Source organism: Alligator mississippiensis, chromosome 3 (genome assembly GCF_030867095.1).
Source record: "Alligator mississippiensis isolate rAllMis1 chromosome 3, rAllMis1, whole genome shotgun sequence".
NCBI classification, from domain to species: domain Eukaryota; kingdom Metazoa; phylum Chordata; order Crocodylia; family Alligatoridae; genus Alligator; species Alligator mississippiensis.
The window spans coordinates 171,635,559-171,663,006 of NC_081826.1; the positions used below are offsets into that span (position 1 = coordinate 171,635,559).

At 43.7% G+C, this 27,448-nt stretch overlaps 1 protein-coding gene across 3 annotated transcripts in view; it reads right to left on the minus strand.

Annotated features, from left to right (window-relative positions):
• Positions 1-1,178: 1,178 nt before the first annotated feature.
• IFT74 (intraflagellar transport 74) overlaps positions 1,179-27,448 on the minus strand; it is an 87,302-nt gene continuing 61,032 nt past the window's right edge. For 2 of the 3 annotated variants that reach the window (XM_006268986.3, XM_019490705.2), the window contains 6 exons: positions 23,224-23,321; positions 22,037-22,163; positions 18,723-18,886; positions 16,655-16,780; positions 5,077-5,137; positions 1,179-2,066 (listed from right to left, as the gene is read on the minus strand). In XM_006268986.3, the coding sequence (XP_006269048.1) occupies positions 1,951-2,066; positions 5,077-5,137; positions 16,655-16,780; positions 18,723-18,886; positions 22,037-22,163; positions 23,224-23,321 (692 nt within the window). In that variant the 3' untranslated portion in view covers positions 1,179-1,950. Of the gene's footprint in view, positions 2,067-3,941; positions 3,986-5,076; positions 5,138-16,654; positions 16,781-18,722; positions 18,887-22,036; positions 22,164-23,223; positions 23,322-27,448 lie in introns of those variants that run through there. The other variant, XM_059724646.1, reaches the window with a different exon arrangement.

The window sequence follows — 27,448 nt, forward strand, 5'->3', positions numbered from 1 at the left end:
AGGAATAAGGGGGAGGTTCTCAGAGGATAGTAAGCTTCATGGGAACAAAAATAAGAATACAGTACTAGAAGGAACGTTTGTTTGTGATAAAAGTCTTGTGAAGAACAAAAAGGTCTGTGAACTTTCCCAGGCTATTTTACAAAATCAGTACTATGGCATAACAAGCATCTCCCCGCACAGAGTGAAAGGGAATGTTGGGTAGAATGTTTATTCAGTGTGCAGCTTCTTTCCATTGTTCATCAAAATGTGTTATTGTAGCATAAGTGGAATTCAGCAAGCAGTCTGACTGGCTGATGAAGAGTCTGACCTGTGAGGATATTGGACTCCAACTTTATCTCAACAAATAATGGATTAATTGGAATAGCTGAAACTTTAAGAGGAAGGAAGAAACATTAGTGGGAATTTCCCCTAGATAACAGAATCTGGTTTATAGAAATCCTGTTCCATCTTGATGTCTAAATATTATATATGCATAAATAGAAAAGAACATGGTTTACCAAGCTGAATTTGGAAACCACATTCCTTGCAAGAATCTTGATTTTTTCCCATTTCATAACTTTTCTTTATATTCAAGATGACAGCACAATATTCAGAGAAGTTAACAGATGGAAATGACCTAAGTAGGACAAGCCATGGCCAGCACAGCATATTTTCTAATTCTCTGCTCAGTCTCTTTTTATAAACTTCAAGTCATAGGGTCTCTGTTTCTTCCTTTGGAAAAATATTTTGTGACAGCCGAGTAATAATGAACTCCCAGTCTCTGCTGCTTCAGGTTTTTGATAAAAGATCATGGGTTTGTTGTCAGGAGCCCCACGTACATTTAGCTGTCTGCAGGCTACAAGTAGTAACTTGTTTTCTGGCCAGCCAGAAACAGCATTGCTAATTTAACTTTCCAGGTAGAGGAAATATAATAGGATGTTGATAATTACACAGCAATGAGGAAAATTAGGTTAAGTAACAGTGGCAATTTCTTTTCATTTTAAGGTGTCCTAGAGAATGCCTTTATTCCAAACTGGATAGCAAAAATAGTTTAATTAAAATTGAATTCAGACAGGACTGTCACAGCGCTAGCTGAGTAGAATTCTCTATTTTACATATTCTTTTCATCCAGATAAAGGCTGCATTTGTTACAACAGTGGAGCCTGAAATCTAAGAGAGATGATCCTGCTAGACAATACTTTCAAGAAAATAATTGAGCAATTTTGCCTTTAATGCGTATACTTGCATAAAACATAAAACTCAAATGCTGTTTACAAAGACAACATGAAGAAAATATTTTACAGAACTAAGTTTATTACAATCTCCACAATACATTTCTTATCCTAGAGTCATACAAACAGATGTCACACATAAAAAAAAAAAAAAAAAGTAGTAAAAATTCAGTGACAAAACTTTTAAAATGTACTGGTCATGTATGGTTTTCTCTTTAATTTCTTATACTGCTGGGGAAGTTTTTATATTTAAAGCTTCTGATTATAGAAGCCTCTAGGTTATATCCTCAGCTGCTAAAAACTGACATTTAAATCAATGAAGCTATAATGATTTACATCAGCTGAGAACCTGGCTTGCTATCTTAATAAGGCGTAATTTAACATCCAAGCATACCACTAACTACAGGCCAATCAAGGCAGAGGCAAGAGTTCCAATCTTTCCAACATGAGTTTTGCCAGAGAAAGACTGAGCCCAAAACAGTCAATTAGGTAGAGTGAACTATATTTGCATTTTCAGTATGCATTGAGAAATGGGTCCACTCATCTTCTTTCTGTCTTACTTGCTTTCCACAAACTCTCTGTATATAAAATGGGAATACTGCTGGAACCAATAATCTCTCTAGACTTCGAAAGACTTTTTGAAGTGCACCTACTAACTCTTGAAATATAAACTCTTTCTACAGTACTTGGGGACATCTCCTATTGTTGGTCCACTGAAGCAGGAAGGAAGCGCCTGGGTTCAGTTCCTGGTGTTCTGTAAAGCCTCTATGAGAGTTTTGTTGTAATCCGCAATCTGCTTACTCACATTCTTCTTTATTGGCTGGTAGTTACTTTCCTGACTTTTTGTTGCTATGACTGATTGAAAGAGTTAAGAAACAAACTGCCAGTAAAAATAGTAACATAATTAGAGAACATAAGGGAACCAGATTACAAGTTTCCTTTAGCAAAATCTGTCAATGCTTACAGGTAACTGAAAAACTCAAACTGTATCTGAAAAGAACAATAATACTCTACTAGTTTAGATGTTGTATCACAATAAGTGTGCTGAACAAGAGTCTACTAACTAAAGTAACATTTATTCTCTATATATATTACCCCTTCATCATGATCATCACCAAACAGCAAATTAATCCATTGCAGACTGCCTTGCTGTTACAGGAAGATGTGTTCCAGGATTCCAAAATCAAAGTTGTAAAAGTTCCTAGTAACCACAAATATCCCTCTCTTTCTGCAAGGCAAAGCAGATGTGAAACCAAATCTTCTCTGTTTTAGGATACTTAGTACATCAGGAGTTAGAAAGAGCTTTCCAGTAGCAAGATTATAATTCAGGGACTTTCTTTTTTTGTTTTGTGTATCCACTTTACCTGACAATTAATTTATTTCAGTCTGGCAGCTGGTTGATTTATTTATTTGATTTATATGCCACCCTTCCCAACAAAGGCTCAGGATAGCTAACAGTAAGAGACAGAAAGAGCAGGTGTTTAGGCTGTGATCCTGTTTGAAGATATTTCATTTGATGTTCTATTTCATGAGCTTTTATATACTTGTTAAAAATGGCAGGGTCCAAAATACTTGTTTTGACAAAATATCCCCATGGAGTCATCTTTACATAGGAATGAATTCCAGTTTAAATCATGTGATGCTAGGAAGCTCCTCATACTCTTTGACTACGAAGTCCAAAGCACCATTAGGGAATGAGCAAATCCTAGGCTAATGGGAGCTCCTTCTGTGTCTAAGCTGGTAGTAACAAAACTTATCATATCTGCCAGTACAGGAATTTATAAAATACTGTTCCCACAAGCAGAACATGCAAGTCCGCTAATGGGAAGTCTAGGCTACCCAGTACCATACTGAGATGTGGTGGACCTGCTCTGCACGTGCTACCTGCATGCAACCTGCAGCAGCATGGTTGGGTTCGTACAGCACCGCATATTCCAGTAAACCTTCCTAGACGGGTAGAGCTTATTGGCACTTGTGTTGCCTTGCATAAATGCCACCACATGACTTCCAGTTTGGGAGGCAGTGTGAATGTAGCAGGGGTGTGTCTTAGAACAATATGCCCAGGCCATTGTACTAGGGTAGAATACACATGATCATAAAGTTTGGAGGCTTCTCCAACTTACTTGATCCCACTTCTAGGAACAGGAATCTCAGGGAAAAAAAAACCAAACAACACAGGGACTACTGTGGTAGGATTTTTCTATTTACAGTGGGGATCCAGAGGCCACAGTGTAAGTAATAATACTTTATTATTGCTTATGAAGGGGAATCAATATTTATTTGAAGCTAATCTTTTATCAGTTCTTTTCAGGAAAAGAAAGTGGATGTTTTATTAGGGTGTCATTTTACTGCATTACAGGTTTCATTAATAATTTGGTTGACTGATAACTGGACATATTTTTCCAGAAAATAATCCAAAATAGGAAAAAATAATCAAATCTGTAGAATTCAGTTTGTGAAACATCACTGTGGCCTAAAGGACTTTAAAAAAAATCAGACACCTCACAGACTACTAAGAACATTATATTTGTTAAGAAAAAAGGGTAAAATACACTCAATGATGTAGGGTGTAAACTAATTACTAACTGACTGGGATTAGGAACAAATTTCTCTAATGCATGGATCATTACATAATTATCCACTGCAGATGCTACTGTTCCTTGCTCAGAAGTGTCTAATATCAGCCACTGTCCAAGAAAGAAGAGTGGGTCAGATGGACCCCTGGTCTGTCATGGTTTGCAATTCCTATGTAACTATGATATTTGTTGCTATGACATTTTTTGCTGTAATTACATAACAATGACCTCACAGTATCTTGGATATTTCAGTGCTATTTTTTAAGGTCATTTTTCATGAGAGGAAAAGTTTATTTCAATGACAATCTTATTTTGGATAATAAAACAAATGTGTAATAATGCACTACTCAGATCTCCGTGGTAAGTAGGCAGGGTAGGGCTAATTAAGGACAAAACATCAATTTATGGATGTTTTCTACTTCTGTTAGTTTGAAAATGGATGAAGAAGCTATGTAAGGCAACCAGTTGCAATGAATGTTCTCTTGAAGTATAAAAACTCTGATTTTGGAAGGTCTTATTGGGCTGAATTCTTCCCTAAGATACAAAACTTATATTGCATTTAATGGGAACTGCACATAATCTAACCAAAAGGCATTATTTGTCCCTTTCTGGTTTTTATGCACTATATTTTACATGTAAAATATTATGGGCAGTTATAGTGCTGCATAAATTTTAAAAAAGCCTCTATACTTTTGCTGATCATAGGGATAAGAATGGACAGATGTAAGAAAACCAACTGGTGAAACATCTTTTGGGATGACCCCAAGAGTATCATAAGCCTCAAAGAAATTATTTTTTGATGGTCAAATGAAAGAATATTGGAAGCTTGGAAGTAGTATAAAGAGTAATTTATAAGACCGAGTTTCAGGTTTCACTGTATATAATAGTTCATATGTCAAAAACAATTTCAAAGCACTGGAGGTTTTTCAAACTTCTTTCCAAAGGTTTAACTAGGAATTCTAGTACCTTATGTGGGCAGGGGAGGGCCAAGCACGGGAGAGTCTTGTATCCTCATGCACAAGCTGTTGCCACAGTGAAGGCTGATGCTGCCACAGTGTGGGCACCCTACACATAGGCTCTGCTGTAAGAGAGGCATGGATTCAATGGGGGCTGCAATTCTGGCACCCCTCTAAATCAGTGAAAAGGGCTGGTGCTCTATTCACCCACCCCAAGTTGCAGTACTGGTTTTGTCTGACTTAGCTGTTCTCTCCAAAAGCTCTCTCAATTATGCTGTGCGTTCATTTTCATCATTTTTGGAGGGTGGAGGGGCAGAGGGAGGAAAAGGATACATTCTTTCATTACAAAGTTATTTTGCTCATGGTGCTGCCACTTCCTTTCCAAATTTGTAAGCTGAAAACATAAAAAAGAAAATGTTAACAATAGCCAAAAATAAATAACAATCATACACCCATTTATATATATATATATATATATATATATATAAAAATTATCAACAAACTAAGTTTTATCAATACCTCATATTCTATCATACTGATAAGAACTGCTTGGTTGCTACAAAAGATGACTGGAAGAGATAAACAATTGGGAAGGACTTAAAATTGCTCATAATCTGCTCTGCTGTTTATGCAAAGGTGAGGATACTGAATCACTGTGGGTATGTTTACACATGTGCATCTACTGCACAGTAACCATAATTACTATGCAGTATGGGCGCGTCTACACATGCATGCCCGTACTGCACAGTAAATATGGTAATTTATGCTGACTTGAGCGTAAATTTGATACCTGCATCATGCATTACACAGCTTTACGCCCAATTAGTTACTGCACAGTATTACATGTGTAGACGCTTTACTGCACAGTAATACTGTATGTGTGGGCTGACATGGAACTAAATTTATTGCACAGTAAATTTAAGCCGGTGTAATGCTTGTGTAGATATGCCATTACTATTATAGTACATGAAAAACTGAATGAATATTTGTTCAAAGATCACCCAAATATTAGTCATCATAATTTTAGAGAATATATGAACACTCGAGGAAGATATGAATTATCCTTTATTTGTATCACTGAAAGATAAATCTCTTCTTCAAATGTATATGATCTTAAATCACTAAGATTCAATTTTTCCTGACACTGTCATGGACTCTTTGCTATACAGAAGAAACTTCCTTACTTCCATAGCTGAGTTTCCTGTCTGATGCCAGAAGCTGTTATAAGAGCAGAGCTGCAGTGAGAAGATTGTACGAGTGTGGGTTAAATGTTGGCACTTCTTCAATACTTTCAGCATCAACAGGAAGCTAATGTGGATATTAAATTGAAGGTTGCTTCCTCACAATATAATTTTATAATATTAAATTGTTTTTCTGATGCTACTGTTCAAGATTTTTCATTTCAAATATAGAAACAATTTATTTTTAAAGGTTATTTTAAAGGTTGACTGTCATCATCCTATGTTTTACGGAGAACAGTCAATAACATTTCAGAATTCACTTCCCAAATACGTCAGAACAGCTTTGATTTATCTGAAGTTGAAAATAAATTCTTAACAAACTGGATGCTGTTACTTGACATGAAATTTATCTTTATTGTGAGAAAAAAAAGTCAACTCACATGTCATTTTTTATCTCTGTTTCAAAGCAAAGACTGGTCCTCATATTTGTATACAGTATAAAATAGATATTTACAGTGAATTCTAATTTATACTACATCTGATATGAACGCTGTCTGGGCTATACCTAGTAAAAGAGACTGGATATAAAATACTAAAGGAAATGTTCAGCATTGTTTTACAAGCTCCCTCTTGTGTGTCACACCCCACATCATCAAAAAATTCTCAAAGCTATTGTTTTCAACTGTCAAGTCATACAAAAAAAAATCCACATTTGTTTATAACTGAGGTTATACATGCTGAAGGATGCATGCTGGACACCCATTGCTGTTTGTCCTGACAAACCAGCTAATCAGTCATCCTAGACTTCACTTTCCTTCAAGGAAAGTTTTTTAGAAAAGGATAATGTTAAAGGAAATATTTTTATTTATTGGAGAGAAGATACATATACATTGTACTGAAATAGATTTGTCACATGCAAGCAAAGTGAAATGATACTGTACAGTTTCATAGATTTCACAGACATTAGGGCTGGAAGGGACCTTGGAAGATCATTGAGTCCAGCCCCCTGCCTTAGGGGCAGGAAATCAGCTAGGGTCAAAGGATCACAGCAAGACAGGTGTCCAAATGTTTCTTAAGAGTCCAGACTTGGTGCTTCCACCACCTCTGGAGGCAGTCTATTCTAGGCCTTGGGGGCTCAGACAGTAAAGAAGCTTTTCCTTATGTCCAGCCTGAAATAGTCTTGGAGGAGTTTGTGATCACTTGACCTCATCATCCCTTGGGGTGCTCTGGTGAACAGGCGTTCCCTCGGATCCTGATGTACACCCCCTATATACTTATAGGCAGCCACTAGGTCACCCCTGAACCTGCGCTTTTCCATGGCTCTCAGCCTCTCATCATAAGGCCTGTTCTCCTGCCCTCTGATCACATGTGTGGCTCTCCTCTGGACTCTCTCAAGCTTTTCCGCATCCTTTTTAAATTGTGGAACACAGAATTGGATGCTAGGGGCTGGAAGGGACTGACAGATCATCAGGTCCAGCCCTCCTGCACTTGGATAGGAAAGACTGCTGGGGTCAGATGACCCCAGCAAAGTGGGTGTCAAGATGCTTTTTTGAGATTGCCAGTTTGGGTGATGGCACCATATCTGAGGGGAGCCTGTTCCAAACCTTTGGTACTCAACTTGTAAAGCATTTTCCTTATGTCCAGTCTGAAGTGATCTTCAATCAGGTTGTGCCCATTGTTTCTTGTCCCTCCCTGGGGGGCCTGGTGTATGCCCCTAATATACTTACAGGCTGCCACCAAGTCCCCTCTGAGTCTTTTCTTCTTCAGGCTGAACAGTTCCAAGGCTTTCAGTTTCTCCTCATATGACCTGCTCTCTAGGCCTCTAATCATGCGTGTGGCCGTTCTTTGGACTCTCTTGAGCTTCTCCACATCCTTCCTGAAGTGCAGTGCCCAAAACTGGATGCAGTACTCCAGCTGTAGTCTCACACAGGCCGAGTAGAATGGGAGGATGACATCCTTAGCTTTGCTTGAGATGCCTTGGTAGATGCATGCCAGTGTTTGATTAGCTCTGCCAGCTTTGACATCATATTGGTGGCTCATGTTCATTTTGTTGTCCACCATGACACCCAGGTCTTGTTCAGTTGTGGTGCTGGCAAGCATAGCACTGACAAGCCTGTAAGTGTATTGCAGATTATTTCTCCCCAGATGGAGTACTTTACATTTCTCCATATTAAATGTCATCTGGTTGAGTTCCACCTCGCAAGCCTGTCCGGGTCAACCTGTATTGCCAGCCTGACCTTAAGTGTAACCATGCTCCCCCATAGTTTAGTGTCATCAAAAAACTTTGCCAGTTTGCTTTTAATACCCGAATCCAAATTGTTGATGAACAAGTTGAAAAGCACTGGTCCACGTACTTAACCCTGAGGGACTGAATCCTGAACCCAAGTTACCAAGATTACATATTTTTATTCCAATTAAGCAATTTTACATTATCACTACAGACCCAATTCTGGTAACATACAATAGTGTTTTACTTCACAAGTAAACCAACTGAAGTCACATTCTTATTACTCTGTGGGCATGTCTACATGAGATGCTACAGCGATGTAGTGCGGGCAGGCAAAAACTGTGATGCTGATGCTACATTGCCATAGTGATAAGCTATGTCACCATAGCCCGTTGCTACGGTGACATAGCGTCTAAAAATAACCATGGTGGGTACTGTGCAGTCAACTGCACAGTCAGGGGCACGCGTAGATGTGCCATGTATGGTCAGCAGACATCAGCCAGTTTGTGGGTTTATATAATCATTGTATGGTTTTTCATAAGAAGCCTACTGAATACATGCACATCTATGATGATGATTCATACATGAATTCAATACGAAAGAAGTCTGCCACCAATAAAGTTGTCACCTCAGCTTCTTATTCTGTGAAACTCAAGTAGAGAAAACCTCACCTAATTAAGGAAAAACTGACCCTCGAGTAGGAGGCAGCAATAACACCAAACAAAAACTTGAACAAAAACAGAAGTGAGAAAAGTACAGAAAAATAAATGTTTGTCTCCTGTGTTTTTAAGTAAATTTGATCATTTTCCTCCTTCTCCCACCAGTAAAATCCTTGTTGCCAAAATGACAGTAATTTATGTGTGTTTATACTGGGAGACTTTAAACTGCGGGAGTTTCTAAGCCTTTTTCCTCCTGATTCACTTTGGACACACAATGTAAATACAAATGTATATGATAGGAAAACACCTTGCTGATCTGTAAGAAACGGAAGGAAAGGAAAAAAGAGAAAGGAAAAGGAAAGATATGACCTGGAAAGAAAGCGTAGCCAAACTTTATTTAAAAGCAAAAACTATTTTTGGCATCCTATAACCACAGTTTGTTGTTTGTAGTTTCTTTATCCTGTTTCATTTAATATTAACATTTTGTGAAAAATTAATAACTAACAAACTAGTAAGTCTAAAGATCCTTCTGAATTCAGTAATAACCTTATCATGGACCGCAGTCTCTTGTCCAAGAAAAGGACCCTTAAGCAATAACAGCATACTTGGCCAGATCCAGATCTGCGAGCACATGCGGTTTGTAACTCTGCAAGCCTCTTCGCCATGCCAGAAACCACATTTGCTGCATGTTAAACTGTGTGTAGCGATCATTAGCAGCACTGGGGCACAATTTGCTGCTGGAATTTCCTGGTAGCAAATAACACTTCTGAAAAAAAAGTGTCACAAAGCATGCCAAAATGCCACGTGCTGGGAAAACATGGAGACAGGAGAGCAGGCAGAGCTGCTTGCTGCCTGCTTCTCCGTCTCTGGTTTCTGTGAAGCTGCCTGCTTCCCCATCTCCACACACTGTGAAGACCTGATGCTGAGGCACCCAGAGCCTCAGACAGCTGCTCCCAGTGACTGGAGCGCAGTGTGCCTTGAGATGGGGGAGCAGGAAACCCTGGGCTGGATGCTCCCATCTCTGCATGCCTCAGCACAGGGACTCCGCTGCAGAGCCCCTGTGCTGAGCATGTGGCACTTCTATGCTGAGGCACACTGCACCCCAGCCAGTCGCGGAGCCAACCACTACTAGGGTCCATCCCACTCCAGTTGGGTAGGGAGGTTCAGAACGGTGCATCCTAGGATACCGGAGGACTGCAAATTGCTTGTTTTATCTCCATGGAGCCCACTGCAGTTACCCTAACATGAGCTGAGTAGCCTTGTATAGGCTAAAATCACATGTAGGCCTCTTGAAAGCTCAGGACAAGCGTAGCAGCTTCTTAACCTGGCAGGGGAAATACCATGTATCTGTGTTCATGAAGGCAATTTTCCTGAACCGCACCACAGGAGAACTGCTTTTCTGGCGTGGTTCAGTACCCGCTGAGGTATAGCAGCTTTAAACCCAGTTTATGGACATGGAAGTCTCCTCCCTTGCTTGCTTTGAGGGCTTTATAGCTAAGTGCAAGCAAAACTTGGGGGCATCCGAACCCCAAGCCTCCAGGTTTGGGCCTGCAAGTAGGATGCCCGCTAAAGGATTTGGAAACATCTGAAGCCCCAGGTGTGGGTGGAGGATGTTTGCCAGTAGTAGGGCCACTTATGGTTCTAGACTCTTGGATTTGGAATTAGTTTTGGCTAATTTGGCCTTGGATGCAAATTAAAAAAAAAGAAAAAAAAGAAAAAACCAAGCCCATGAGCTAAGTAGCACAGCTCAGAGTTAACCTTCTCCTGGAGTGGCGTAATATTCACGGAACTTCCCCTTCACAGACTTACCTCCTCGGCAGTGCGTGTGTGTGTGTGTGTGTGTGTGTCCCTGTCTATCTGTGTACAAGTATTTTTTAAATTTAAGTTTTACTCAGCCCCCAAATAATATTTTCTCCCTCCACCTATGGACAGAGGGCCAGGGCCAATGGGGCTTAGCCACTCAAAACGTGGGGCAGTGATGGCAGCACAGAGGGCTAAAGGGCATCCTGAGCATGGGCTCCGGGAGGCCGTAGCAGGAGGGGAGGGGCGCACACAGACACAGACACACAGTCATAGCCTGCAAGCACACAGGATCACAGCCTGGTGGCATGTGGAGTACTACCCACCACAGCAGGCAATTCTGTGAAGGGGCACGGGGACGGCAGATTGAGGCCCCCACAGAGGGAGGGAGTGGGGCAGAGTGGGGCCCCAGGGTGGATGGTGGGACAGTCGGAGCCCTCATCCAGGGGCACAAGGGGGCTCCCACCACTGTGCACACCCCGGGGGGAGAATGAGGGGCATGTGCCCCCCAGATCTGTGTATGGGATGGAGGTGGGCTGCTGCTGTGGGCTTGGCTCTGTGCCCTGCTGCCACTGCCTTGGAGCCGCATATGACAACATATGCCTGCTGCTGCTGGGCTGTGCTGCATCCCTTGCCTACCCAGTGGCAGCAGGCACATGGCATCACGTGTGGCTCTTGGTCAGCAGCAGCCCATCTCTGTCTCATGAACAAATCTAGGGGCACATGCCCCCTGTGCCTCCCCTGGGGTGCACGCTTCTGGATGAGCTGCCCGGACTCCAACTGTCCAACCATCCGCCCAGGGGCCCTTCACACCAGCCCCTGCCTCTGCCCCACTCCCTCCCTCACCGTGGGGCCTTGATTTGCCCCCCCACACCCTAACAGTCCCCAAGCCCTGGCCCTCCAAGCCCCCTTCCCCCCTCACTCCCTATACACTTACTTTCATTTGGCTGCATCCTGGCCATGCCCCTAACAGCCACTTGCAGGCTGTGAAAGCCCAGGTTTTCCCTTGCAGGTTGGAATGCTGCCAGCCTGCAAAGGGAAACCTAAACTGTCATGTGTTTTTCTGGCACAGGCTCGTGATCCTCCACCCACATACACCTGAGAGACACTGCTGGCCAGAAGGGCCTCTGGAGCACCCTCTTCCCATCTACCACAGTCCTCCCTCAAAGGCCTCTCTCCAGGGCCGGAAATGCAGCTCTCTGGGCTCCATCTGCCAATGCAGAGGGAGCAGGAACTCTGGAAACGCATCAGTGTTCTTCCAGCTCCTGCCAGGATTACCTCTGCACCTGCAGTGAGTATTCTTCCTGCAGGTAACTTGGGCACTTCTGCCCTTGATCTGGTTCTCTTATCGTACTTACATGCAATCAAATGTTTAAAAGGGTTTAAAAGGGCCTGCCGACCGGGAAAAAGCCCAGTTAGACGCAGGAGCGGCGAGAGACGCACGGGTGATAGCTCGCTGCACCCCCGCTCCCCCAAAGCCCCCCAGAAACCCTCCAGCAGCCGCGGAGCCCCCCGCCGACTCCCAGCACAGCTGGGGTAAGCGGGGCCCGTGGAGAGAGGGGGCTAACCCCTTAGTGTGTGTGTGGGAGGCGGCAGCTGAGTGGAGCCGGGCCGGGTCAAGCCCCGCCCAGGCCCCTACTTGGCCCAGCCCCCCAGGAAGCCGCGCGAACAGGCTGCGCAAACAGGCGCGCTTCTCTGCCGGCGCGTGAGTTAGCGCGGAGTTCACGCGGGAGGGTGTGCGGGAGGGCGCCGGACCCTGCCTGCGCACCCCCCAGGGTAGACAGCCCCAGCCGTGGCCAGCATACCAGAGGCATGCCACGGATGGGCACGCACCGCACCCCAAGGGTCCCCTCGGGCTCCGCGGCCCCCCCCCCCCCAGCACCTCAGAGACTGCCACCCAGACAGAACCCCTGGTTCCGGGCTCCACGCAGACGGAGCCCCTGGCTCTCGGCTGTGGGGGCTGCCTGTCCCTTTTTCAGGCTCTGGGGCCTGGGAGCATGGTGACCTCCACTTGCGGGGTCTGCTCCATTTTGGGGTCTCTGGTGCGCCAGCTGGAGGAGCTCCAGGCCACAGTCCAGAGACTGCGTGCCATCAGGGACTGCGAGCAGGAGATAGACTCCTACTGCCAGGCCCTTCTCCCCCGGGAGGCAGAGGGTAGACCACAGTCTCCCTCCAGGCCAAAGGAGGACTTTGGGACCTCCTGCTGTGTCCAGCCAGGGGCATGGACCAAGGTGGTCAAGGGCCCTAAAGCCCGCCGCACCAAGGCCCCTCCCCCACCAGAACTGAGCAACAGGTACACACCTCTTGCTGCCCCAGCAGAGCCTGCTGAGTTGCCGGCCCCCACAGGCAACATGGGCCTAACTGCAGCTCCCGCCCCTGCTCTCCCCAAGACAAAACGTAAGGTGTTTGTTGTGGGAGACTCCCTCCTGAGCGGGATGGAGGGGCCAATCTGCCACCCCGACCCCTTAGCCCGGCAAGTCTGCTGCTTCCCGGGGGCCCGCATCCGGGACATTGCGGAGAGGATCCCCAAGCTCCTCAAACCCACAGACCACTATCCCATGCTCCTTATTCATGTGGGCACCAATGACACGGCTCGGAGCACTCCCAGCCAGGTCATGAGGCGCTACAGGGATTTGGGAGCGGGGCTTAAGGGTCTGGGGGCACAGGTGGTGTTCTCGTCGATTCTCCCAGTCTCAGGCTATGGGCTGAGAAGGGACAGGAGGATCTATGTGGTCAACCAAAGACTGCAGCGCTGGTGTCGTCAGGAAGGCTTTGGCTTTCATGACCACAGCCCGCTCTTTGGCGAGAGAGGCAGCGAGCTGCTGGGAAGAGATGGTCTCCACCTCTCTCCCCTAGGGAGGAGGCTCTTCTCAGCCAGACTGGCTGACCTGCTCCACCGGGCTTTAAACTAAGCCCGCTGGGGGACGGGGGGACTACCACCACTGCTGGCCCACTGAGCAATCCTTGCAAAGCCAGCAGATCACGGCACTCAAGGGAGCCCACCCCGGCCCCAGCCCTGGTAAAATCTGTGGGCAAGGAAGGAGCCCCCCCAGGGGACACTTGCCTGCCTGTAAACTAATGCCAGGAGCTTGGGGAATAAGCAGGAGGAGCTCATCCTCCTGCTCAGGGCAAACAATTACGATGTCATAGGGATAACAGAGACCTGGTGGGACTCCACCCATGACTGGACCACGGGTATAGATGGCGATACCCTGTACAGGAGGGATCGTGTAGAGAAAAGGGGCGGGGGTGTAGCTCTCTATGTTAAGGAAAGCTACGCGTCCCTGCAAGCCGATATTGGCGACCAGGGTGGACGGCTGGAGACCCTCTGGGTTAAAATCCGTGGGGAACACGGCACAGGGGACACAATGGTGGGAGTCTATTACAGACCTCCCACCCAAAGTCCTGAGCTTGACCAGGAGTTTCCCGAGGAACTGGCTGAGGCAGCTTGCTCCAGGACCATGGTTGTCATGGGTGACTTCAATTACCCGGACATCTCGTGGGAGGATCGCTCAGCAAAATCTGAGCGGTCTCAGAGCTTCCTCTCGTGCGTGGATGACCTCTACCTGACTCAAGAAGTCTATGGGCCAACGAGAGGCAAAGCACTGCTTGACCTGGTACTGGCTACTGGGGATGACCTAGTCGGCAACCTAGCTGGGTGACAGCGACCACAAGCTGATCACCTTCACCATCCGCCGAAAAGCTGGCAAGTCAGTCAGCAACACGGAAGTCCTTGACTTCAGGAAAGCCGACTTTGACAAGCTCAGGAGGCTTGTCAGTGAGGCCCTAAGGGACTGTGACCACAGGGAGAGGGGAGTTCAAGAAGAGTGGTTGCTCCTCAAGGGAGCGATCCTCAATTCACAAACTAAGTCTATTCCATCTCGGAGGAAAGGCAGCAAGAGGGCACAGCAGCCCCCCTGGCTCTCCAGGGACCTAGCAGACCTCCTGAGGCTAAAAAGGCAGGCCTACAAAGGATGGAGGATGGGAGTCACCTCCAAGGAGGATTATTCTGCACTGGTCTGGTCCTGTAGGGAGCTGACCAGGAAAGCCAAGGCTGCAACTGAACTCCAGCTAGCTTTGAGCATCAAGGACAATAAAAAGTCCTTTTTCAGATATGTGGGGAGCCGGAGGAAAAGCAGGGGCAACGTTGGACCCCTGCTGAACCAGATGGGGCAACTGACAACTGACGCCCAGGAAAAAGCCAACCTATTAAATGGGTACTTTGCGTCGGTCTTTCATCAGCCCCATGGGACGCCCATGCCCGCTACAGGGCCGGGAAGTCCGGGTGAGGGTGATCCCCTGCCCTCCATTAATGCTGACTTCATGAAGGAACATCTTGAGAAGCTGAATACCTTCAAGTCAGCTGGCCCTGACAATCTTCACCCCAGGGTACTCAAGGAGCTGGCGAGCATCATAGCCCAGCCTCTAGCGCAGATCTTTGAAAACTCTTGGCGCTTCTAGTGCCCAAAGACTGGAAGAAGGCCAATGTGGTGCCTATCTTCAAGAAAGGGAGGAAAGCGGATCCGGCTAACTATAGGCCCATCAGCCTGACTTCTATCCCAGGGAAGATCTTAGAAAAGTTTATTAAGGAGGCTATCCTTAATGGACTGGCCTACGCCAACATCTTAAGGGATAGCCAGCACGGGTTTGTTGCGGGTAGGTCTTGCTTGACCAATCTCATTTCCTTCTACGACCAGGTGACCTATCACCTGGACAAGAGAGAAGAAATTGATGTCATATATCTTGACTTCAAAAAAGCCTTCGATCTGGTTTCCCATGATCACCTCTTGGAGAAACTGGCCAATTGTCGCCTTGGGTCCTCCACGATCCACTGGCTGGAAAATTGGCTCCGGGGTCGGACCCAGAGGGTAGTAATTGATGGAAGTCACTCATCATGGTGTCCTGTGACCAGTGGGGTCCCCCAAGGCTCTGTCCTTGGACCCATACTGTTCAACATCTTCATTAATGATGTGGACACTGGAGTCAGAAGTGGACTGGCCAAGTTTGCCGATGACACCAAACTTTGGGGCAAAGCATCCACACCAGAAAACAGGCGAGTGATCCAGGCTGACCTGGACAGGCTCGGCAAGTGGGCGGACGAGAATCTGATGGTGTTCAACGCTGATAAATGCAAGGTTCTCCACCTTGGGAAAAAAACCCCACAGCATCCTTATAGGCTCTTGGAAGAAAGAGACTTGGGGGTCATCATTGACCACAAGATGAACATGATCCTGCAGTGCAATGCTGCGGCTAGTAAAGCGACCAAAACGCTGGCTTGCATCCATAGATGCTTCTCAAGCAAATCCCGGGACGTCATTCTCCCCTTGTACTCGGCCTTAGTGAGGCCGCAGCTGGAGTACTGTGTCCAGTCTTGGGCTCCACAATTCAAAAAGCATGTGGAGAAGCTTGAGAGAGTCCAGAGAAGAGCCACGCGCATGATCAGTGGTCAGGGAAGCAGACCCTACGTTGACAGGCTGAGAGCCCTGGGGCTCTTTAGCCTGGAAAAGCGCAGGCTCAGGGGTGATCTGATGGCCACCTACAAGTTTATCAGGGGTGACCACCAGTATCTGGGGGAACGTTTGTTCACCAGAGCGCCCCAAGGGATGACGACTAGGTCGAATGGTCATAAACTACTACAAGACCATTTCAGGCTGGACATAAGGAAGAATTTCTTTACTGTCCAAGCCCCCAAGGTCTGGAACAGCCTGCCACTGGAGGTGGTTCAAGCGCCTTCATTGAACACCTTCAAGATGAAACTGGATGCTTATCTTGCTGGGATCCTATGACCCCAGCTGACTTCCTGACCTTTGGGTAGGGGGGCTGGACTCGATGATCTTCCGAGGTCCCTTCCAGCCCTAATGTCTATGTAATCTATGAAATCTATGAAAGATTTAGGCAATTACACCACACAGTTTTGAAAACAGAATCAAGAGTCTGTATGTCCTTAAGGAAAACTAAATAAATTCCTGCACATATAGTTTCATGCCTACAGAACACTCAAGATTTGGAATTCAACACCTGAAGAAATACATTTTAAACTGTACCTGAGAATGTGTCTCATTCTCTTGCAGTTGCTTCTTTAGTGCTTCATACTCTGTATTCAGCTGCTCCATTATTTTCTTGAAGGCATTTCTACGTTTTGTCAATATTTCTTTCTCTTCCTGAAGTTTCTAGATGAAGAAAATACAAATGGATTAAACTGGTATTGAAGTATTCTACTTCCATGCAAATCACCAATGCATTTGAATCTAAAAATTTCCAATACGATCACCATGATAATACAGAGGTGGCCATTTGCCAAGACTTTGGTAAAAGAAGAATTGTTTTTGTTTTATTTTAAACTACTGGTCATCTGAAGTTTTCTTTGATAAATGATTTTGAAAGTCCATTTCCATTCTATCAAGTTTTTATCCACTTGGGTGAGAGAAGCAGTATGATGTTCTTTTAATTGTATTGTCAGTTCAAGCACATCTACTCACAGTCTGTTTAAAGAGTATGTACTTTTGTTGTGCTACTACTGTTCTCTAGCTCACTCACAATGGTTGATTCATTTATGGTGGACTCATATTCCAAGCAATTTTTACTTTACTCCCTTGGTGCTCTTTTTCTCTCTCCCCAAAAAAGATATATAGAAAGCATCCAGAACTTGTTCCATAAGTAACTCATTCTTAGTAAAAATAATAGCATTCAATAGCAATCAACAAGGTATGCTAGTGAAGAAGAAGAAAAGCTAATGAGGTGAACTGGAGCACAAGTATTCATACAAAAAAGTGTAGAAATTATCATTAATTATTAGATTGCTAAAACACCAGAAAAATGTGTTATTGAAGATTACAATTATATTAAGCATAATGCAGGAGCAGTTGATGTCATTTGCTCTCCCATTTTTGTTGAAAATTCCTAGGCTATTTTTGAAGTCTTTCTTACTTTTCTCAAGCAGTTTTAGGATTTTAAGGTCACTCCTACTATTTCCAAGTATTCAGAAAGCAAAACACTTTTACCATTCAGGAATCAAGCAAGACTTAAAAACAATTTTTTTTACACTATTTTAGAAATGGAACTACACACCAGTAATTTGAAAATGGCATAGCAAATCTCTATAGAAGACAACATAATTTGTATTGTGGTAACACATAAAAACCTGAGTCATGAAACAGAATCCCATTGAACTATCCATTTTTCTGGATAAATGGAGACGAAAAAAATGGTGGCCTTTGTCTGTAAGGCTAGGGACAGAAGTTACACATAAATCAGATTAAGTGATCAGAAACTGGTTTAAACCTGTAACAGAACAGAAGCTCAGTGTACATAAACCAGTTTCAAAATGGCTGAAACTGGTTTAAGATAAACCTGGTTGAATGCAGTATCAGACTTAATTGATTTGGGTCAAGCTGGTTTATGAAACTTCTGTCCCAGACTCCTTCTTGGTTCATGTTAAATCACAGTCCCCCAGCATCCCAAGAAACTTTCCAGCCCTGGTATGGGCTGTGCTGTCTACTCCAGAAAGCAGGAATGGCCCTGCTCCTCTGCTCCCTAGCTGGAGCAGTGAGGGCTGGCAGGGGGGAGTGGGGGGGAGGGCTGGTGGGGGGGAGTGGGGGGGAAGCCTGGCTGGGGGATACAGCCTAGTCTACAGTGGGGGATTGCTCGCTCCCAAGCAAACCCTGGCTGGGGTCTGGGTTCAGAGAGGGGGGTTAAACACCTCTTCCCCCACGAAAACTTACTGCTAGCTGCAACTGTGGACTACAAATCCCGGAGGCACCTGGAAGCAGGAAGATGAAGTGATGAGCAACCCTGCAGAGTCCTGCTGCTGTAATTCTGGACAACAAATCCCAGAGACCTCGGGGGCAGCAGGAAGAGGAAGTGAACACACAGCCGGAGAGCCATGTTCTAGTGCCCACTGGCTTCTGGCCTGAGCCACTGCAGGCATGTGGCTGCATTACCAGAATCAAAAGTGAATGTCTGTTCACTTCTGTTTCAATTTAATCTGTGCAGCTTAGACTAACCTGTAAAGACTGAATTGATTCAGCCTCAGGCTTTTTGATTGTCTGTACATAGTCTAAAAGATTACAATCCAAGTAATTCTAATTGTGTCAGCAAGGGCTACTGCTATACCTTTTTCTTCTCTTCTCCTGATGCTTTCAGAGCTGGCAAATTATTGTAGATTTCTAAGTCTTTTGTCATTTGTTCAATTTTATCTTTCAGGGAAGCCAGTTCATCAACCATCTTGCCCTCCAACAGATCCATCTTCTGCAGATCCATTTGTAGGCGTTGACTTTCTAGAACAAAAAAAATAAATTGTAAGAGCAACAGTAACTTTTTTTCCTAATAGCACTGATCAGTGACTCGGATGGTGGGTGTGAAGTGTACTCTGTCCAAGTCGGCGGTTGATACTAAATTGTGGGGTTAAGTACACACTCCGGAGGGTAGGGAATGATTGCAGGCAGACCTGGACAGGTTAGAAAAGTGGGCAATACACAATACGATGCAGTACAACAAGGACAAGTGCAGAGTGCTGCATCTAGGATGCAAAAATATCCAGCACACCTACTGGCTGGGAAGCGATCCTCTCAGCAGCACATAAACGGAAAGGGATCTCGGAGTCATAGTGGACAGCAAGATGGACACGAGTCAGCCCTGTCAGCATCTACACATGCATTGCTGAGAACTATATAACTCCACCATAGGATAGTATTTGTAAATGTATTTACTCCGCAGCAATGAACGTGTAAACACTGACAGGGCTGGCTGGGACACGAGGGTGCTTAAGTGTGGGGCTAGCCTTGTACCCCAGTGCCACCACTGTGCCCCAGCCATCCCCTCTGCAGCATGTTGAGCTGGGCTGCAACAGCCCCAGGCTGGCAGGCTGACCCCTGGGGCCCCCTGACAGCCAGGGCTGCTCCAACCTGGCTCAGCATGCTGCAGTTCCAGGTGCACATGCAGACAGCATACTTGGGAACAATAAACTCCAGCATGAACTGTGCTGGAGGTGTATTCATTCGCATTAATTGCACACATAAATGTGCCCACAGTGAGGCAAAGATTTCCTACTTACCTACCTTTATTCTGACATCAGTGGAACTATTTGGGGAACACACGCTGATCAGAATTTGACTCAATATACAAGTGCCACATGTCAACAGATATTTCACAATTTCTGTATTATCCATTCCTACAAGCTAACACCGAGGCCAAGAGCCTTTGCAGCACCAGAAAACACTAAAAACCTGGGCATTTATATGGATAATGAAGACATATAAAATTGTCATACATAAGGATTTAAAAGTTTTGGAAAGGGTTTCTTGCATCGTCCTCAGTAGTGGCTGGTACTAGTCACAAGATACTGAACTAAACAGACTATTTTGACATGTAATAAAATTTCTGAATTGTTTCCCTTGCTAGAATGCTGTATTCTTAAACCTTAATTCTGCACACTAGCATAACCACACGTTGAAAGGCATGCATACACCTAAGTAACTACTAAACTGGGGTCTTAACATTAAAAGCTCCAAATGACAGTAAAGGTATTTTCAAAATGTGACCTACTTGCAGACTTCAGGTGAAATATCTGTAAAAATATTCCCATGGTTTAAATCCTTTTTAAAGACTGTTTCAAATAGACCACTGAGTAATATTTGCTTTAGGCAGGCAGAAAATGTAATAAGTAACTTAGAAATATTAGAGAAAATTTTTTTCAGTGCAACAGCAGTATACCGATAATACTAGGGTAGGCAACTAAGGAATGTTCCCATTCAGGCACACTTTCTAGAGAAAAGAAACCTAAAGAAGAAACCTAAAAACTTCTCTAGGGGAAGAGACAGGAAGAGGATGCAGCCCAGTTCCTTCTGATATGCCATGAAGTTGTAGAGTTAGCAGGCAGTGTGTACACAGTAGCAAAGTCTGAGACCAAACTGCTTTGACCCAGGGAAATGTTTCTGGGAAACTATGCCATCAGCACATTTGTTTACTCTTTACAGTTTCCTCTTTTTTTCTTCTGTGTAAAAGGCCTCTGCTGATGGACCTTTTATATCTTTTGAGGGCAAGAAAATCTGGAAATCCACATTTTAATCACAATGGAAGAATTCTGCAGATGACTGCACTCTATTTCAAGGTTTGGGAAACACTCCAAGTGTGGAACTGTACAATCATTATACCATGAAAAGAGTCTTAATTCTGTTCTGTGGTTCTCCATTCCAGGAAATGTATTTATGAATAATTCTATATTTACTTGTTTAAATTTAAGACTATAAGCTTTTTCTGGAAAGGAACTATATTTTTCTGTAATCCCTCTACACTCTAAAAGTGTAAGTGTTTTTTGTAACATAATAATAAATATGCTTATTTCAAATTAATGTTTATTCACATTTTATCCTACAATCTGAGGGCACATTTTGCAAAATAAGCACCTATGCTGTGATAGCAAAATACATACGTGCAAGACAGACACCTGAATACACAAAACATCCAGATGTCTATGAAAAACAATAATAGATGCTTATTTAGTGCATGGTAATTGCTTATTTACACGTAAATATTTTCTAGTCATAACACGGGTAACTATTTTGAAAATTGCTACCAAGTACAGGATGCGCCAGCCTCCAAGCAAAATGATTTATGATCATGTATTCCTGCCCCTTCCTTTCAGTCAAGCAAACAAGGAAAAGCTTGCTGAATCAATAATGATATTGGCAACAGTGTAGATTATGAGAACCAGTCTGCTTGAAAACAGTGCAAATTATGAACTAGATAGTGATTGTAAAAAGGGGAAAAATAGTCTCTGCTTTTAGAAAAAAATAGAGGCTAGAATCTTTCTCTCAACTTAATCTCAACTTTCTCTTAATGTTAAGCATGTGAATATGTATATAACTGGCCCTCAGAATTTGATCTGGGGGGTCATGCACATCACAGGCACCAAGTATTCTTTGACACTTCTCCTATTAAAAACATAACACGTAAGTGCAGGTGATGTTAAGTTTCAGACTGATGTAAGGTTAGTTATAGCTATACAGCTCTCTACTACTTACTTTGCATTCAATATTATTTTTAAAATTGTGAAGAGCCAAGACTTTGAGACACACAAAATCAAAACAGACAAAATCCCCTGTTAATGCAATGGGGACAGTTGCATCCCCATGTTGAACCTCAGTGTGATATAACTCATGTGAGCAAAATTAAAAAATTGCTAATCTGAAAATTATTCTCTTTATGCTGAATGCAAATAAGTCTCCTTAGCATTAATAGAAGCTACATCAAAACAATAATGGAAAATATATATCAGTCTTTAGATTGCCTCCCACCTAGCTTGAGTGTTTTAAGGAACAGCATTAAAAATAACTAATTCTGGACTTTGTCACATGTCCTATGACACCCATGCTCTTATTTCTGAGGGACAATGAATGTTCAAATTCACAAATTCACAATTGCCTCACCTGTACTCAAGTTCTTAGCAGTACTCTGTGATTTTTGCATTTCATTTGATTTGAAACTGAGATCTTCCTGCATGATCTTCAGCTCTTCAGTGGTAACAGAGGAGATCTGTTTCATACGATTCACATTCTGCATGTTGCAACAAATAAGAGTGATAAATCAGAGTATTTTATATCTTTCTTGCTATGAGCATTACCTGGCCAACAAGAAAGAAGCTCTGCTAATATGTTATCCATTATCTGACTCTTTTACAATAAAATATTTTACAGCAAAGAGTGTTGGAAAAATATTTTAAAATTAAGATGTTTAAATATAATGATTTTCTATTTTAGGCCTGCCAATCTGTGTAGCATCCTTTTAATAAAAGATGTCTTGGTAACACCAGCGAGGGTCAGATAAGCATGCTTAAATAACATTACTTTCATCACTCCACCTGTGTTATAGAGTTATTGTGCTACACTATTGTATATGATATTGAAGTATCATATCAAGGAGACTATTAAAATATTGATTGAATAGGAGTCCTTTATATATCAATCAAGAGAATCAAAATCAAAGGGAAGAATAATTTAGGACGAATAAAAAACCAAACAGTGGTAATGGAATGGTGATGCTGGACACAAGGAATGCTTTTAGGGGAAATGTTACTCACGATGATACTTAAGAAATACCTTTAATATATAAGATAGGGAACTGAAATATGGAAAATTGTCTATGGGAGGTGACAAGTCATCTATCAGGACTTTGACTAGATAAAATACTAAAGAATTAAAATGCTTAGTTTTAAGGGTCATCTGACTCGAGCAGTCTTTCCTTCTCAGGTGCAGGGGGGTTGGACCCGATGCTCTTGTGAGGTCCCTTCCAGCCCCTAACATCTATAAATCTCTGAATCTGAATATTCTCCTGTTTCATGTTTATGAATTGCAGTAAGAAAAAAAACTTTTATTTTTTTCTGATCACAAAATAATCTAATTATTGTAACTATCAATTTCCCAAAGAAAGCTACAGAAAACAAAATAGAAATTAAATTCTGTATTGTTACAACAAAACATAGTGTCGATTTATGATTATTGAAACATCCAGTCCATTATTCATTTAAATATTAAATATTTTGCTTCACTTAATCAATTCTCTTTCCATTAGTTAAAACTATTTAATTGATCAGAAATAATAAAAAAAAATTCCTTACCCTGCTTGAGTGCTCTAATAGTGCAACAATGTTGGTCTCTATCTGCATCTTCCGTTCCAGTTCCTGGTTCTTCATCTTTTCAAAACTCTCAAGAAAGTCTAAAGATCAAAAACAAGATACGGGAGCCTGCAGTTTATACTGGAACTGCGCAAATGCTCTGGGGTTCTCCGTCGTAACCAAGGAATCGCAATTCAATAGGGTCCATAAAAATTAATAAATATATTCATGTTTACAAAATTACAAATGTGGGATCCCCCAAGGCTCTACATTTTGTCTCCTCTCCTGTTTAATGAGTATATGAGCAGCGTTCCCTCTAAGCTGTGTGTTGTGCGCAGCCGTGCAGGCACGCTCATGCTGAGCTGCCAGGAACACCTGCGCAGCCGTGCAACTTAGAGGGAATGATGTATATGAGGCCACTGTGTGAAAGTGTACAGCGTTTTGGAGTAAGTTGTCATCAGTAGGCTGATGACACCCAGCTCTACCTCTTCTCTTCTGACCCTGGCCCTGCAGTCTCAATCCCTTTTCAGTGCCTGGCTGCAGTTGGGGACAGGCCATGACTGAACCGATTGAATCTGAATGTAAACAAGACAGAGGTGATGGTGGTGGGCACACCACATGACCTAGGAAGGATGAGGACACCCATCATGGATGGGGATCAGCATTCCCTTTTTTTGGGGTGCTCCTGAATCCTTGGCTGCACCTGAATCTTCAGGCCATGGCTGGGAATTAGGCCTGTGCGAACAGGGAAGTATTCAATTCATATTTGAATTTGGTTGATTCAGGGGACAGTGATTCAATTTGGAGATTCGGGTCACTGTCCAAAATCAATTCAGCCGAATCGGCTTCGAAAGATTTGGTGCTGATTCGGAGAGCTTCGCTGATTTGGTCAAGACTATAATGGGGAATCACTGAAATACCTATAATTTAGTCATATTTTGGTGGATTTGGATGAAAACAGCAGGAATGGTAGCCCCTAGTTCCTTCTGAGGGCATGAAGCCTACTAAGTTTCAAGGAGATAGGTGTAGCAGTTTCTGGGAAAGTGCACCTCAAGGTTCTGGAAGCAAAAATTGTGTCATGTATGTGTTAAGGGGTGTAGGTTGTAGCTGTGTTGGTCTAAGGACATAGGCAGATAAGGTGCTTTGGGTCAATCTGATATCCTTTATTAGACCAACTGAATAGTTGGAGAAATATATCTTAGCAAGTTTTCAGGTTTAAAAACCTTTTTCAGGCTGAGGAAGCATCTGCAGTTGGTGTGTGTGCTCTTCCTGGATGGAACGAATAGTAAAGAATCCAGAGGCTGGTATGCATGCAAGAAAGCCAGTCAGTGAAAATGTAAATTGAGGCATCAGGGTGTGAGAGACAGGCTGGGGGGTGGGGGGAAGGTGGATGTAGCAGGTAAAAGTGGAGAGGTACCTGGGGAGTCAGATGTCCGGCAGGTTACAGTGTGTCATAAACCCAATGTCTATATTGAGTCCATGAGGTTTTGTATCTAGGAGGTGAATGAAGTGAAGTACAGTAAAAGCTCTGTTATCCCGCATCCCCCGGGAATGGGGGATGCCAGTTAATCAAATATGCCGGTTAATCAAATATGTATGGTCTGGTGCACTCCCCAGCATCAGTGTGCCGGAGGACAGGAAGGGGGGCCCCGCACAGGCTGCTTTGGGCTGTGTAGGCTGCGGGCCGTGGGCTAAAGAAGTGACAAAGAAAAACTTGGCTCGGGGCAGCAAAACTGGAAGTCCCCAGAAGTGGTACTTCCAGTTTTGCTTTTGCCGCATCCCTTGGATGCCGGTTAGTAGAGTTTTTCGGCTAATAAAGTGCAGGTTAACACAGCTTTTGCTGTATGTTGTTTCTGTGTCCCTCCTCCCAGCACACTGTGAGTGGAAGACAACTCAGGAAAATATCACAGTCACTGGCCAGCTACAGATGTCAGTCTTCCCCCGCCCACCCCACCTTCTCAGTTTGTTTCCCTGTAAGACCATCTTCCGAATTGCTGAACCTCTGAATCTTTTTCTGAATCGATTCAGATGTTCTGAATCAATTCGGAGGTTTTTATGGGACTCCCAATTCAATTTGGATTTGATGATTTGGCATCTGAACCGGGCTGAATCTTTTCCGAATCGAATCAGCAACTTTGCACACTCCTACTGGGAATGTCTTTCACTACTGCCATCTGGTGAGAAAACTTTGATCCTTTCTTTCAGACTCTGATCTAGCCACTATCATTTGCGCCTTTGTAACCTCAAGGCTGGACTACCATAATGTGCTCTACATGGGGCTGTCCTTGAAAACCATTTGGAGGCTGCAGCTGGTGCAGAACATGGCAGCCTGCCTTCTGATGAGGGTGTTTCATCCAAAGCACATCACTCCAGTCCTTCAGCATCTTCACTGGCTCCCAATAGCTTTCTGTGCATAATTCCAGGTGTTGGTTCTGACCTATAAAGCCCTACATAGCCTGAGATCTACATACCAAAGAGATTGCCTTCTCTCCTGTGCCCCATTGTGATTCCTCACATCATCCAAGAGCAACCTCCTTCATGTCCACCTGGGAGGTGCATGGGAGGTCATTCTCAGCAATCACTCCTCAGCTCTGGAACTCCTTTCCCCTTGAGGCCCACCAGAGCCCAAGCCTGGACATAGGTGCTTTTGGAAGGACTGCAAGACCTTTCTGTTTGGGCAGGCTTTTACCAACCGAAACTAGGTTGAGATGTAACTTAGTGTGTCTGCTTTACTTTGTTAGTTTATTTATTTGAGTTACCTTTTTAAGTTGCTGGGCTTTCCCTGCTATAAGCTGCCCTGAGCCTTTGTTGGGAAAGGCAGCGTATAATCACATAAATAAGTAATAATAAATAAACAGACTTCTACAAACTCAATTGCTTAGTGTAAAGAACTGTGATAAGGGATTCTCAAGCCTTCCTGTAAACCTTCCAGGATGACAAGCTGAAACATTCTATAAATGGGATGAAATATTGATCGCTGATATCAATTAGATGTTTTTTGATTGGCTGATGGTGTGAAGCTGACATGTCACTTTGGCTATTGCTTATCTGGGGTAGGAATATCACTCAATGGAAGCAGAGTGCTGGGTATATTGAAAGGAGTGAGCTTTACTATTACATCTACTGTCTTCTTGGACTCTAAAATACACCCAGATACTCTTAGATCTTCACTGTCCTGAACCTGAAAGGTATTCTGACCAGAGTGGGATCCAGACAGAAGGAACAGGTGACACTACCACTCTCACTGGCTTTGGCTAAATCCTGAACATTTAGGTAACTACAGTCACACTTTTCTTTGTGTCAGATTTCCTCTTTAGCTTTATCCCTCCTTTTGTCTTCAGGCTAATAAATATTGGGGTTGGCCAAGAAATGTATATGATAGAGTAGGATATGTCTGTTTCAAACAGTAAACTCCATTCTGCATTCAGACTTCTGCTTTGTGTTATGTGCTGAACGCTTGCCTAACCTTTGTCTAAAGCAAACACACCTGCTGAACTGCATTCCAAATAGCTGCCTAGCAAGAAACGTGCTAGTCACCCCATGTAAAGACGTGGGGTGTCTAGACATCAAGATGGCAATCTAGGGCTATCAACTTTAACAGTCTCTCAATTGCTGGCTTACACCACTAGACCAATATTTTTTTGTACACATAGGGGCCATGGGGATGAAGGGGTAAGTCATTTAGCTGAGCAAAAAGGGTAGGCAGAAAGACCCTTGACCTGGCATGAAAGACTGGAGAAAGAGGAGACTGCCTAGCTGGAAGCACTGATAAACCTTGCACTTGCAAGAGGGTATCAGCTTTTTGAAGGGTACATGTAAGAACTTAAGTTATTTTTCAAGGATCTGTAATTCTTAATAGCTTTAAGAATAAAGTTATTGAGGTTAAAGGTTTCCTTTGCTAAACCTAGATTCCTATCATTTTGTTCCTGAAGAGGATAATTTGAACACCCAGAATCCAAGGCATTCTGAATGATCCTGTATAACCATCTGAAGGGCTGGGAGGGAACCAGGAGATTCGAGGCACTATTTTACAATCTGGGACAGCTGCACTGTGAAGTCGCACATGCAAAAAGAGCAGGAATTAGACAAAATGTAGGCCTGAATGTAGAAACAATGAAGACTTACCCAGATTCAGCTGGCTCAGAAATGTGAGCCAGATACTAAGCTCACTTATACTGATTAATGAAGGGAGAGATGTGTTACTGGGACAGTATGTAACAAGTTCTAC